This window comes from Parathielavia appendiculata (genome assembly GCF_033297405.1).
Source record: "Parathielavia appendiculata strain CBS 731.68 unplaced genomic scaffold N657scaffold_5, whole genome shotgun sequence".
NCBI lineage: Eukaryota > Fungi > Ascomycota > Sordariomycetes > Sordariales > Chaetomiaceae > Parathielavia > Parathielavia appendiculata.
The window spans coordinates 1,061,097-1,074,697 of NW_026944224.1; the positions used below are offsets into that span (position 1 = coordinate 1,061,097).

Here is a 13,601-nt window from a genome sequence, read left to right on the forward strand (position 1 = left end):
GAGACGGACACTCCCGAGTCCGTCTTCAGGAGCAACCTTCACCTAGTTCCCCTGGCACGGATAACCTTCAGGTTGAAAGAAAGGATCAGGATCGAACTGGCGCTTACACTACGGGACGGTGCAAGAGAAATATTGTTCAAAACCAGTGTGTGTCCGAGATGGCCGGCGCTTCGCGGGGACCTTGGCTTGATCGCGAGGGACTACCAGGGAGTAGATGAGAGGCTTGCTTGCCCCGCGTCCAACCTAACCCATGTAGTTATGGAAGCATGCCGGGGTTGTTGCATGCGCGCTGCTTCCCCACGTGTGGTATCTTCCCGCTCAACACAGCATGAAAACCCCGCGAGACGAGAGAGGCACACAATCCGCTGCTCTATGGAAACGCTATAGCCACGCGCAAATGGTCGGCTAACATTTAGCAGCATTGACTTTCCTTTCGCCAGCATACAGGGCTTGTATGGATATGCTCTGTAGAACGGCAGACACCTCTCCGTAACTTGAAGGTAGTCGGTCCTTTCGAAAAGTGTCTGATGAGCCACGGGATGGGCGGGGGGTTGGGGAAATTGGGCGAGCAGAAACAGAAAGCGGGAAAGGTGGGGCCTCAGAAGGAGCTCAGGCCGCCGGCTGACTTCCGGCGTTGACCTGGCGCTTGGATCGGTCCTCGATTCTGCATCTTTTGTCTTCGATGGACATGTCGCTGCAATGCTTGCTGCCATGACGGGCGTCCTGCAGCTCGAGAACTTGCCGACGTGATCCCACTCTCACGAGAGAACACCTGCAATGGTGTATTTACATTGCTTGAGTGTCGTCGTTTTCACAAACTCTTTCAGAACCGTCATCGATCAGCGGCACACTCAAGCCAGCATTGGGCAAGAGCAGGTTGCAGTACGAATGTGATATGATATCACTCGGCGAGCTGGGTTTCAGGGCCGGGAATCACCCGTCGTCCACCACTGCAAGCTCCCTATGTACGAGGTACTTGTAGTGCCTTAGCGATGGATCCAGCTGAAAGTGGAGTACTTATACGAAAGCGGAACCCTTTTGACAAAAGGAACCCGGAAGTCCGGCTGTGATGGTGAGCTGCGCTGCTGTGTCACCAATTTTGCTCTGCGCCGGGCACCTGCCGAGGTCGTTGTTGGGCAGACCACTGACTGTACAATGCAGGATCTCTTTCATCGGTCATTAATGTATCCTCTCGAAACCGACGCTCCTCTGCAACCTGATTTCTCATCTCCCTTATCTCGAACCTGCACATTTCGGAACTTCATGTTGCTCCGCGCAACAAATCAAACGCGTCATCGTCGTGTAGTGCATGAATAGGCTCCCAACGCCCACACCATCGCGTCGACATGTCCACTCCCCTCTAGAAGGATCCGGCCTCTACCGCAGCAATGCTTGCTTGATCGACATATTTTACATCAGGTTTTACGGAGGCATGTTGCAGGCCGATCATTCCGACTTGCCCGGGGAACGGAAACCCCAACCACTGCTGGAACTCGTCCTTGAATGACCACTCTCTCATGGCCAATCGGCACTACGAGCGAACTATCGGCCCAACCCTCCAAGACCGTTCATACAATACGGTGCCAAGCCGGGGAGTATCACCGGGATCATGGCTTGTCTCGAGACCTCCCCGATCCTTGCCGACAAGTCCCCGCGCCACAGGACTCGACATCTGCATCTGGAACTGAGCCGCCAAACCTGAGCACCGTGTTGCCCATCGACCCGGCACAGCCCACCCAAAATCACAGCTATTACCGACAGGTAACATCTCAGTCGAATACAGGAGGTTCGGTATAGCATGGTTGGTGTGTGCCAGCACATCTATGTCCGGTCTGTTGGAGGTTCCGTCCAACTCGAACTCGGCCATGGAATTAGACGGGATGGAAGCCAGAGCAGTTCCCTAGCTAAGGGTGACGAACTGCCTCTCTTCCCCCCATGTCGACTCCAACACAAGCTCACAGTTCAAGTGTTTCGGCCCAATGCAACCAGTTCCGTGGGGAAGTGTCAAGGCCTGGCCGAAGGAATGGATGCTGACAACTGAACCGCCGATTACCACACTATGCACGGGTCTTGCTACCTCAAATGCACTTGGCTGTTTCGGGACGGAACTTACCTTAGGTCGAGCTACCATTTGTCTTTCATCCTTCGGCGATCGTATACCGTCGTTCGCTAGGTCTGAACCTCTTGCCTTCAACTCTCTTCGGATATGTACTTAACTCACTGAAGCTCTTCGGAGCCCTCGAACCCAAGAAGGAGCCTGTCTGTGCTTCGAGTCAAGCATCAAGCTCCTCCAAAATGAGGAGCCGAGGCCGACAGACAACAGCAGTCATCTCAGTGTTCTGAGTTGCACAGAGAAAGCACGAAAGGCTACACTGCAGCTCAACCGACCTCTTGGGACTGTCAAACCTACAGCGACATACCGGTGTAACCTCCGGGGACTGGCAGCCGGATATGGCACAGGCCGGTTTAATGGAGACATCTTGACAGCCTTTCCTCACCCCGTGCTGGTATTCTCCCAAAGCCACCGAGATGGGTTTGACTGGGAGATTCACCTCTACAAGTAGACATGGAAAGATTCCGGTAGGCGACTCGACACCGGTCTCCATTGCCGCGAACTGAGTGGAAGCGCATGGCACCGTCACATCTCAGTCCATATTCCTTCTCTTTGTTAGCAGAAAGGTCCCATAAAGTCACCTTTTCTTACACCGGGCGGGCTTCAACAGTCCTATGAAACTTCTCGTGTAGCCTCCGCTACCAAGCCGCCGCATGTTGTCACACCGGGCGGCCTCCCGCAGCCTCATGGGCGGACAAAGTCCTCAAAATACGGTTGGATGGGTTTGGGTATAATATACGTCCGCAGTCTTCGCAGACTCTGTGAGAGTGAGGTGCGCTTCATGGCCTTCCTGGTGACCTGCCGTCCCAGTGAGCCCGCTGGCCTCGTGAGCTGACAGTGCACACCACTCCATATGCGCACCGATCCCGATTCAAAAACTATCACGGAGGGCAGGGAGATAGGTACCGATTGATACATCCTGCTGCGTCATGTCAAACTTCTGGACCTACATGTACGGGATACCTTCGTCGACATCTCAGCGCACGCAGGACATGATCAAGCATGGTGTGTGGGCAGCAGAGACACAGGCGGGTCTCGTCAGTGACGGCCCAGCGCCACGGCGGGGTCAACACCAATCAATACGTCCGGATGCAGCCAGCAACAGAGCCGGAGGACTTGTGTTGCCTCGTTGAGACGGCGAATTGTCACACCGGTCCTGGGCTTCATCAGATGTCAGGTCAGTTTCCTGACACGCCCCGGATGAGTGCTTTGCTTCTCCGGTCCCTTTGGGCGCGAGTCAGGAACAATTGCGGTTTCAGTGTGCTGGTCGTACGGCAGCTCCTGGTTGCACAAGGATGATGCATGGGGTTGCCAGGTTCATCAAAAGAAGCGGGAGGGTACTTCCAGCTTTTGCAGCCTGATGATTACATTAAAGATCATGAAGGATCAGCTCTAATTAGAAATGACTGCTAGGGTACATTACTTCAAGTCACTATCCGTAGCTCTTTAACTAAAAGTGCATCACTGCCCGATGCCGCACACCGACACCGACAACCGCCCCCAAGGTTCACGGCTCGACAACCGCTAGCCGAGAACGCACCGGTACGTTCTCTTTCCTCCCAGGCTCGGGGAACCCCCTTACCTTGACCCCCTTCCGTAACAGGAGACAGAACGACGAGCCGCCAAAGTGGAACATGCCAATCTCGTCCCCCTTCTTGACATGCTGCCCCTCCGTTACCGTGATCTCGCAGGTGCTGACCTCGTCCATGCCGATTCCGATGAAGGCCATGAGCCCGATGGCCGGGTTGTCGGCCTCGATGAAGATGATGGCGCGCGTCGCCAGCGCCGAGAGATAACCCTGTGCCACGCTGATGCCTCCCGTGTCGATGTCGCCCCCATCGGCCGAGGACTCGAACAGCGGCTCGCTAAAGTAGGTCCCGTCGCGCACGAAACAGCGCTTGACCCTGCCCGAGACCGGCGCGTGCCACCGGTGGTAGGAGAGAGCGGAGAGGAAGGCCTGATAGACGGTGGCGCCCGCGAACTGTTTCGATAAGGGGTCGTTGCCGAGCATGTCGACCACGGAGTACGGCTGCCCCTTGATCCAGAACTTGTCACGCAGCTTGGCGTCCCGGCATACGTTGAATACCTTTGACTCGCAAGCGTTGGCGACGACATTGTCGTCGTCGGGAGAGACGACTGGCCGCGCAGAGTCTTTTATTTTGCGAGTGAAGAAGTCTAGGGCACCGTTAGGAAATGTACTGGATAACTGATGCTAGAGCAGGAGAACTTACCGTCCCATGACTTGAAGCCAAAATGCTTCTCTGACGGCTCGCAGATGTACATGTCCTGAAATTCGAAGGACGTTTTGTTGGGGGCATTGGCCACCTCCATCAGGTCCTTGTAGCCCACCTCCCCAAACCAACCGGCTCGGTGGTCGCCCAGGACCTCTGCTGACTCCGGGGACTGCCAAGGTCAGCGGCTGGTCCTCAAGGACCGTGTTGAGCGTGAGATTAGAACATACCTTGAGGTACTTGCCCCACTCGTTGAGGATCTTCTTCAACATGCGATTGACATCTGGATCCAGAAAGGCTGCATGGCCGCTTGGCGTGCCCATTGCGTAGTCAAAGATAGCCGCCATCGGAACTCCGACCATGCCTACGCTCGCGGCCGCATCCGTCCTAATAGAAGTCAGTCAGCAACGGTTCCAATGCTCAAACGTGAATGTGAAAGAAGTATATACCACTCAGGTGCACGGCCGAACACATAGTTCAGAACCTGAAGCATGTGGTGATAGTTCCGAATCTGGGACTTCCCCGTTGGATCATTCTGGTACGGTGGCTTGGACGGAATCTCATCCCACATCTCGGTGAAGTACATGTAAATGCGGGGGTTACTCTCGATCAACTCCTTGAACTCGCGCAACACTGGGATGAGTTCCTTCTCTCCATGTTTGTCGACAAGGTCAATTTGGCGACCCAGCCACTCACGATGGACACGGTGGTCAGCGGGCAACCAAGCACCGGGTCTGAGAGACGAGTCGTTAGCGTTTTCAGGGCAAAATCAGGAGCTATTGCTGCAGCTTACCTGTCGACGCGATGCTTGTGCGGAATTTCGCTGTGGTCGCCGTGTTGATGTACCATTGTGCTTGACAGATTTGAAGTTAATTCGGATCAATGAGACATTTTACAAACCGAAGAGGCAACGGGCCCAGTGACAATCCGCTTCTATACCTGGTCCTTTAATTCCCGGTTCATACCTCCGGACGGAATGCTGGTAGTCCCGACTTCAGATTCATGATGTAACAGCCCCACAATTCTGCCCAGTTCCCAGCGAAACGCTTCCAGTGACTCGAGTGATATTGCATAACCTAATACAATCGACTCTTGAAAAGCGAACTGCCGTGCTTTAGATTCATCATGTTGTCGCTCGCCGTCTCTTTCGGGAATAGGCAGCATGTCGCCGGCTGTGTTCTCTCTTGTCCTTTTCATTCAGCGGGTTGTACAGAATGTCGCAAACACCGCATATTGTGAAGCCAGGCTCTTTGTTGATGGAGAGGCTGAGTGTCGTCTGCGTCATGTCTCTTGCTGGCCTTTTCCCTGGCTGCTTCTTGGTCTTCATCATTCCCTCCATCAAAGCGCGCTGTGAGCCCTCCTGGCAATCCACGGTGTTGGCTGCCACTTCGCTCAATGCTGGTCGCATGGTGCAATCTGAACCACCCGTAATAACAGGGGCGGTGGTCTCGTCTCTTAGTGGACTTCTGGGTCGGTTGACTCTACTTTTCTCGCCCAAGTCATCCTCAGGATCGGTCCCGTCACGACCATCGTCCTTCAACTGTTGACAAAGGCCGCTGAGTTGCGGCCGCGTCGTCAGCCGTCTTCGCTTTCTCGGTTGCAACGGCGGCGAAGTCGACGAAGTTGGTGGGGGCTCGATGGGGTCAGAAGAAAATGCTTCAGATTGTGCCTTGTCAGAATTTGAGGGAACAGGCTTGAAGTAGGCCAGGATCGATCCTCGGCCCGAGCGATTCAGCTGTTCGGCTTGTTTCTCCGTTGAAAGCACAGGTGGCTGCCCTGGCGATCTTCCTCGCCCCGGATCCGGGGCTGTGGCGCCTGGCTCTCTGTCAATTTTCGGCGGTTCATCGCCACTCGCCTTTGGCGGGACTGAGCGTCTGCTGTAGGTCCGTGAGGGCGGTTTGCGGGATCGAGAGGTTGGAGTCGCCGGTAAAAGGGATCGAAAGAGATCAGTTGCTGGTTGGTCGATTGACATCGTTGCGCATGCATCCAGGCGAGGGCGGTGGCTAAACCGATATCGCCGGTCAAAACTACTTGTGGATGAGACGAGAAGGGTATCGGGAATATCTCAGAGGCGGCACAGCAGCGGAGACGTCGGCCTGTTGGATCTGTGTTGCGCTGAGCCCAGAATCAACCAATTTGGCCCCGCACGTTTAAGAGGGCCACAGTCGCGTTTTTTAGTGAGACGCGTTCCAGCGCGTCAGAGGCCAGTGCGTCTGGTGATGTGCATGACGTGGGGCCGGCAACCCCTGTTGTTCCGCCAAGCCGTCAGATGGCAACAGCTCAAGAAGACATCGAAATTGCCACACTCCGAAGTCTGCGGTCAACCATATGCCGTGATGCGATGATACTGCATGCGAGAACAGTTTAAGAATTTCTTACACTCATTCATTCAATCGTCTCCGAAGGGTTGTGTCTCCAGTCCCAGCTCCCCCACCAACTGCGACCGCCTCGTCCCCATCAGGCGCCAAAGTCCATGACTGAACGATCTGTTTGACCTCCTTCAATGTCTGGTCTTTCTTTTTGGCCATGCCGAGATGCCATACATATCCTGAATATACAGCGACCTCGGCGATCCCGACCAGAGCACTCCCGCCCATGGTCAGAAACAACCGAGCGGGAGTGCTCCACCACCTGGCCAAGATCCAAAGGGTGGCGGCGACACCAAGGATGCTGGCCACAAAGTTGAGGATCAGCATCAGTTGGCGGTGCACGTCGCCATACGTCACGTCGTCATCGCCCATGTCGACCTCCCTGCTCGGCCGATTCACTGCAGCGAAGGCTTGGGCCATGTTTGCCCCGTTGGGAAACCGCTGAGCGAAGGTCTCCGTCGGCGGCAGCGGATTCGTCATGCATTCGTATTCCCGCTGCTCCTGTTCGCGGCGCAGTCGGGCCATGAGAGCCTTGTATTCGTCCGACTTTGATGGTGTTAGCTCAAGAGAGGCGAACTGCTTCTGCAAGACAACCTAACTCACCGGCTCAGCCTTCGGCGGCGGTGGTGGTACGTAGACCTTGGATCCTTTCAGAAGCACCTCCAGGCTCCATCTTCCGGCTCCTGCAACCTTGAGGGCGCTCCAAAGATCCACGACCTGTAAGTGCGAAATGGGATTGCCGACAGTCGGGTCCTTCAGCGACGGCTCATGATCATCTTGTGCTGGCATCACTGCTAGTCCCTGATTGGCATGCCGCTTTAGCGTCTGCAGGCCTTCCACGATGGAAGGAGTCATTGTAAGTAAGACCATTGTGGCCGACAAAGGTATGACAATGGTATGGGACGGATCTCAAGTCGAGACGGCCCGGGTCGAGATCTCTCTCGCAACACTGAGCCCGCAGGCCTAAGGTAAGTCACAGGCTGATGAAGGGACGGGATGACAGGCTGGTAGGTCGGTCGGTCTGACCCATGCGCAACGCGGCGAGTGGAGACGATTGAGACTCGGCCACCCAGCCACATGGACGCATCGGAACCACAGCATGTTTCACCGTCAAGCCACAGCGCGCTAATCTCCAAAAAATTGTCGGACTTCGGACAGGAAGTTTTCGGGATCCACGTGCGTATCAGCTCAGTCAGACATGTTCTTGGACCCAATTGCGCGCTCTTGCCCGCATAAGTTCTCGACATTGTCCCAGATGCGCCAGACGACGAAATCCTGACGCTTCGCAGTCAATTGGCTCTACCCGAGGAGGAACGCACAAGGAAATGCCGCTCGGGACGGGGTCTTCTGTGGTTCGCCGAGTCGGGCGCGCCGCACGACTTCCTCGGTTACAGCCGTCGACGTGCTCAGAATGCCTCAGGACTGCGACGCTCGCCGTCCAGATACCGCGGCCTAGAGCCCTCTTTCACTCGGGACGACCAAGGCCTTCAGCGTGGGCTGCCGCCGTCTCGGTCGCCGGCAACATCGTGTCCAATGCCATCACGCGAGCAGCCAAGGGCGAAATGCCCTCCGTCGACCCTCTCCGGATCGTAGCGAAGGAGATGAAGTTCTTGACGGGAAATATCAGGAAATTGCTCGGATCCGGTCACCCTTCCCTCGACCGCGCTGCAAAGTACTACACCCAGGCAGAGGGGAAACACGTCCGGCCGCTCATAGTGTTGCTCATGTCGCGGGCGACGTCGCTCTGTCCGAAGGCGCCGCAACGCCAGCAGGCGACATTACAGGCTTCGGCTGGCATCGACACCTCCATTTCCCCGCTATCCATTCTCTCCGACTTCAACCCTGCTGCCGGCATTGAGAGCGAACCGGCCCACGCCGATGCCGACATCCTCCCCTCGCAGCGGAGGTTGGCCGAGATCACGGAGCTGATCCACACTGCCTCGCTATTGCACGACGATGTCATCGACCATTCCGTGTCGCGGCGCGGGGCGCCGTCGGCGAACCTTGAGTTTGGAAACAAGATGGCCGTGCTGGCAGGCGACTTCCTTCTCGGCAGGGCGTCCGTGGCGCTGGCGCGCCTGCGCCACGCCGAGGTGATTGAACTTCTGGCCACCGTCATTGCGAACCTTGTCGAGGGCGAATTCATGCAGCTCAAGAACACGGCGCGCGACGAGACCAACCCAAAGTGGTCCGAGGACACGCTCACTTACTACCTACAAAAGACGTACCTCAAGACGGCGTCGCTCATCAGCAAGAGCTGCCGCGCGGCCGCCTTGTTGGGCGGCGCTGATGCGCAAACGGTGGACGCCGCGTACAGCTACGGCAGGAATCTCGGGCTGGCGTTCCAGCTCGTGGACGACCTGCTCGACTACACGCGCAGCGAGAAGGAGCTGGGCAAGCCCGCGGGAGCCGATCTCGAGCTCGGGTTAGCGACCGCCCCCCTATTATTCGCCTGGAAGACGATACCGGAACTTGGGGCTTTGGTAGGGAGGAAGTTTGCAAACGATGGGGACGTCGAACGGGTGAGTTTATCCTCCCCCTTTCCCTTCCCCCCCCCCCCACCAAATTTTTGGGGAATCAGAAGCATGACGCTGACCGGCCATGGAATAGGCGCGAGATTTGGTCATGCAAAGCGACGGTATTGAGCAAACACGCGCCCTTGCCGAAGAGTACGCCGAAAAGGCGATTGCTGCGATCAGCCCGTTCCCAGACAGCGAGGCCAAGGATGGCCTAGTCGAAATGGCCATCAACACGTTGAAGAGAAAGAAATAAGAGCCTCCGCCTCAGGCCTGCTTGAGCACTGTACTAACGAGACGACTCCTCTATTCTCTACTGGCTGGAAGACATTGGGAACGGGAATGAGACATATTAGAGGAGCACCCATGTACCAAGGTGTGCCCGGTGTGCGAAAGACGGTCTCGACATCTCCAAGCCATCTTGGATAGGCCGCAATGTGTATGATGATGTGCATTATCTGGCGCTGCGAGGAAGACGGATTGTCATTCCTAATTCAGCTCAGACCGAAGGAACTCCGGTTTGGGGCTCCATTTTCGTGAATAGACTCTTCTAGAACTGCTAGAACTCGCGCCTTTAGTATGCTCAGCTCTCTGTCTTTTTAGCGAACAGCGAGTCGTGCGCCCCTAGCCATCATCGTAGAAAACAGGTCGACCAAGCGCTGACAGAGGGGCATAGGAACTTGGGAAGCGATGGGTAAAAACACTGTGGTAGTTCTCTGTACAATACAACCCACATGAGTCTACGTCCCATGAATGAAGTGTACTTATCCGTACAGGCACCGGTGTTCGGGGAGCGGGGTTGGTCAAGCCCCGAGGCTCTCATAACCGGATTCGGTGCCAACCTCGGCACAGAGTTGTCAAAAACGGAGCTGCTTGGCGGCCGAAGTAACGCTTCGAAATCGCAGCAGCGGAGCTTCTTTGCCATCAAGCAGGCACATGCTGGATGGCGATCAGGGCTTTGCATGGGAACTATTACTAATGTGCAACTCGCCAAGTCGAGTACGTCAGTACTTCAGGTGCAGTACAAGTAGTACTCGGGGAACGATGGATCGAACAGTTTGGCCGCTCTCGGAGAACCAGAGACTTCATCATCAACTCTTCTTGCCCGGGTAAACTTTCTTGAAGTTGTGAAACTCCCGCTTTCTCTCAAACTCCAAACAAAAGAGGCTCACACTTACGATTGTCGGCTTCGACACCACCGCGTCTATCTACGACTTCTGATTCTCCAGTACTGGACCACCAACACCACCTTTAGCCACCATGGCACGACAGTCCCTTCAGCTGGAGCTCGCCGAACGGCCCAAGGGCGAAATTGAGGTTGGCAAGACCTTCCGCCTGCGCAAGGTCGACGCACCGACCGAGGCGGACCTGAAGGAGGGCGAGCTGCTGCTCGAGTGCCTGTATGTGTCGCTCGACCCCGCCATGCGCGGCTGGCTCGACGACCGGCGCTCGTACGTGCCGCCGGTGCAGATCGGCGAGGTAATGCGGGCCGGGGCCATCGCGCGCGTGCTGGCGTCCCGCTCGGCCAAGGCGAAGCCCGGCGACATCGTCACGGCCACCATGGGCATCCGCGAGGTCGGCATCATGCCCGAGGCCGCCGTCGAGCCGGCGTCGAGGCTGCCGCTGGACAGGACGGGCGGCAAGGTGACGGATCTGCTCGGCGTCTTGGGCATGACTGGCTTGACGGCTTACTTTGGCATGACCAAGATCGGGGAGCCCAAGGCGGGCGAGACAGTGGTTGTGTCGGCTGCGGCGGGCGCCACGGGCAGCGTGGCCGCGCAGATTGCAAAGATTGCCGGCGCGCGTGTCATTGGCACGGCGGGCAGCGAGGAGAAGTGCCGGTGGCTGAAGGAGGAGCTGGGCCTCGATGTCGCGCTCAACTACAAGGACCCGGATTTCAAGGAGAAGTTCAAGGCGGCCACGCCGAATTATATTGATGTCTTCTTCGACAATGGTGAGACGGACGACCTCCCCGAAAGCAGACTGTGTACCGGAACGCTGACGGAGAGTGGCTCAAGTGGGTGGCGAGCAGCTCGATATGGCTCTGGGTCGGGCCAACAAGTTTGCCCGATTCGTCATGTGCGGTGGTATCTCTCAGTATAACGCTGAGACCAAGTCGGGACCGACGGTGAGTTTCTAATAACTTTACTTAGCCTGCCGGCCCGGCTGCGTGTACTGACGGCATGACCACAGCGGAACTTCTTCAATGTCATTTCCCAGCGGATCAAGTAAGTCGCAGCATGGCATCTGTCTCGTCTGGCTTCCCAGCGCTGACCGCGACCTTCAGGATGCAAGGCTTTATCGTCTTCGATTTTGCCACCGAGTATGGTACGGCACTGAAGCAGCTCGCGCAGTGGCTGGGCGAGGGCAAGCTCCAGCGAAAGGAGACTATCGTCAGGGGTGGCGTGGCGGCCGCCGAGGAGGGGCTCCAGCAGCTGTTCCGGGGCGCCAACATCGGTAAGTGGAGGAGACAGTTAGAGCAAAGGACTGGAGAACTGGTTGTCGCTGACTCCTGATAGGCAAGCTCATGGTCGAGGTGAAGAATCCGGAGGAGGTGTCGCGACTTTAACGGAGCCGCCGGCAGTCCACGAGGCATATTCGGTCAATCAACATAAGCACTATCGGTGGGAGAGATGGAACTCCTGCTCCATGCCGGTAGTTGCCTCCGTCTTACATGCATATCAGCACACGTGCCTAAGCCCATGGACAAGTCTCACCTCTTTCTCAGATTAGCCAGCACCCTCCTACACAGATTCCATCAGAAGTCGATAGGCCCGAGTATTTTCCGACTTCCGAGGCTGGCTACAGCCTGGGCTCCATCTACACTCTCCCGCGAGTCCGTAACATAGGCAAAGTTACAATTTTCGTCCTAACAAGACATTGGCTATCGCATTTTCTTTCTGGCATCCCTTCAGCGTGCGGGCTCGTTTGTGCCTGCGCCGATGCGCGCGTCGAGGCGGTTGTTCCGTCAACATCACCCTGAGGTAGTCTGGTTCCGGGCACTGAAATATTGCGGCATAAGCCCTTGAAGTGCCTGTCCCCGCCTCAACTCTCCTCCAGGGCTTGGACATTAGAAATACCTATGAATTATCTATCGCGAAGGAAACCACTACTCACCTCGCCCGTCGTTATCAAGTCCTCTTGATTTCTGTATCACCTCTCACCAGGAACCAAGGGGGCACACTACCGGTAGTAATGCCGTGCCTTCGGGGCCCGGGCCAAGCCGCAGTGGGTTGGGTGGGGCGAGCAAGAATTGGTCCCGGGGTTCACATCGCCGAGTGATGCCGAACCATGAGTCAGCTGAGAACGACTTTTTCACGCCTTTGCCCCCAAACACCACTCCACCGAATCTGCTGGTGCTGCTCGAAGGGCCCTCCCTCATAGCACGTCAAGACAAGCAAGACGGGGGAAGCAGCAAACTGTTTGCACCAGGTCACATGCTAAAATATAGAGGCACCTCGTTTGAGGGCTTCAGCTTACACGCAGCGGCGTACAGTACAAAGACTGTTGATAATGGTCAGGACGGAAGGAACACAGACATGTCGGCCATGAAGAGCTGCGGTGTACTTTGTAGGGACCAGGCCTTTCCAGTCAGGTACCGGCAGATCGGCGGTGGCGAATCAGATGAATAGACTTACTCGATGCTTACTCGATCGAAACATGAAACTTCACGATAGCTTCGGACGGCGTCCCAAAACGGAAACGAAGGGGGAACTGGCCCGATGGAGAACTCGTGGAGCAGCAGAACGTTTTTTTGTGCAGCCTCTGGCCTCGATTGGCCTGCGACACAGTTCGGGAGGCGGCTGTTTCCGATCTCAAATGCCTGACGAATGAGAACTTCTGGATAAGCCAGTCGCTGCAGGGCCTCTTTGGACGCCGACAACGGCATCGATGCTTCCCTTCAGTTGCAGCGCCAATGTTCTACCCCACAGTCGCAGGACGCTTCTGCGAAGCCACAGCATGGCATCTAGACCGGATTAGAATACATAATCCGTACATACTCGGTATATACGATGGGAATTTCTTCGGGTTGGGCGGGTCCGGTGCCCTTTTTCGGCGGCGGCCGTTTCGAGTTGATCGAGTCTTTTCGATGCCACCCCAAGCTGACACACCCTCTGCTGCCCTTATATCCTCTCATACCTTACCCTGACCGCCTCGTGAGGGACCCTTCCCGCTCACCTTATCTGCCCTCGACGTCAGCGTGATAACCTCTCGTTAGACATCCCTGTTGTTGTGCGTCAAGAACCTGGCTTGATTCTTGAGGTCGATCCTCCTTATCAGCTACCCAACTCGTCGAGCCTTCTGGTAGATAAGGCCGGATCTCTTGCGGCAGCAGAAGTGATCGGTGTTGCGATCCCAGCACTGCCCAGCC

General features: G+C 56.3%; 5 protein-coding genes across 5 annotated transcripts; 2 read left to right on the forward strand and 3 right to left on the reverse strand.

The window, feature by feature from the left end:
- Nucleotides 1-3,620: 3,620 nt before the first annotated feature.
- Nucleotides 3,621-5,193, reverse strand: N657DRAFT_571371 (uncharacterized protein; the record flags this gene model as incomplete). Its single annotated transcript, XM_062788804.1, has 5 exons — nucleotides 3,621-4,288; nucleotides 4,345-4,516; nucleotides 4,548-4,731; nucleotides 4,794-5,078; nucleotides 5,138-5,193. The coding sequence occupies 5 exons, from the start codon at nucleotides 5,191-5,193 to the stop codon at nucleotides 3,621-3,623; spliced, it is 1,365 nt and encodes a 454-aa protein (XP_062648217.1).
- Nucleotides 5,194-5,467: 274 nt separating this feature from the next.
- N657DRAFT_571804 (uncharacterized protein) lies at nucleotides 5,468-6,316 on the reverse strand (the record flags this gene model as incomplete). The annotated part of the gene is made up of 1 exon (XM_062788836.1): nucleotides 5,468-6,316. One exon carries the CDS (start codon nucleotides 6,314-6,316, stop codon nucleotides 5,468-5,470), a length of 849 nt encoding a protein of 282 aa, XP_062648218.1.
- Nucleotides 6,317-6,725: 409 nt separating this feature from the next.
- N657DRAFT_655682 (uncharacterized protein) lies at nucleotides 6,726-7,568 on the reverse strand (the record flags this gene model as incomplete). The annotated part of the gene is made up of 2 exons (XM_062794627.1): nucleotides 6,726-7,259; nucleotides 7,317-7,568. The coding sequence occupies 2 exons, from the start codon at nucleotides 7,566-7,568 to the stop codon at nucleotides 6,726-6,728; spliced, it is 786 nt and encodes a 261-aa protein (XP_062648219.1).
- A 102-nt stretch (nucleotides 7,569-7,670) lies between these two features.
- Nucleotides 7,671-9,898, forward strand: N657DRAFT_663497 (terpenoid synthase). The gene is made up of 2 exons (XM_062795188.1): nucleotides 7,671-9,235; nucleotides 9,324-9,898. Exons 1-2 carry the CDS (start codon nucleotides 8,039-8,041, stop codon nucleotides 9,483-9,485), a joined length of 1,359 nt encoding a protein of 452 aa, XP_062648220.1. The 5' UTR covers nucleotides 7,671-8,038; the 3' UTR covers nucleotides 9,486-9,898.
- A 591-nt stretch (nucleotides 9,899-10,489) lies between these two features.
- N657DRAFT_571370 (NAD(P)-binding protein) lies at nucleotides 10,490-11,798 on the forward strand (the record flags this gene model as incomplete). The annotated part of the gene is made up of 5 exons (XM_062788803.1): nucleotides 10,490-11,183; nucleotides 11,248-11,357; nucleotides 11,423-11,457; nucleotides 11,517-11,686; nucleotides 11,749-11,798. 5 exons carry the CDS (start codon nucleotides 10,490-10,492, stop codon nucleotides 11,796-11,798), a joined length of 1,059 nt encoding a protein of 352 aa, XP_062648221.1.
- Between the last annotated feature and the right edge of the window lie 1,803 nt (nucleotides 11,799-13,601).

Excerpts from the sequence above, each read along its gene's own strand:
- N657DRAFT_663497 (XM_062795188.1), top strand. The coding sequence starts at position 8,039 with ATGCCGCTCGGGACGGGGTCTTCTGTGGTTCGCCGAGTCGGGCGCGCC. Across the intron at positions 9,236-9,323 it reads ACGATGGGGACGTCGAACGG|GCGCGAGATTTGGTCATGCA; the intron begins GTGAGTTTATCC and ends GCCATGGAATAG.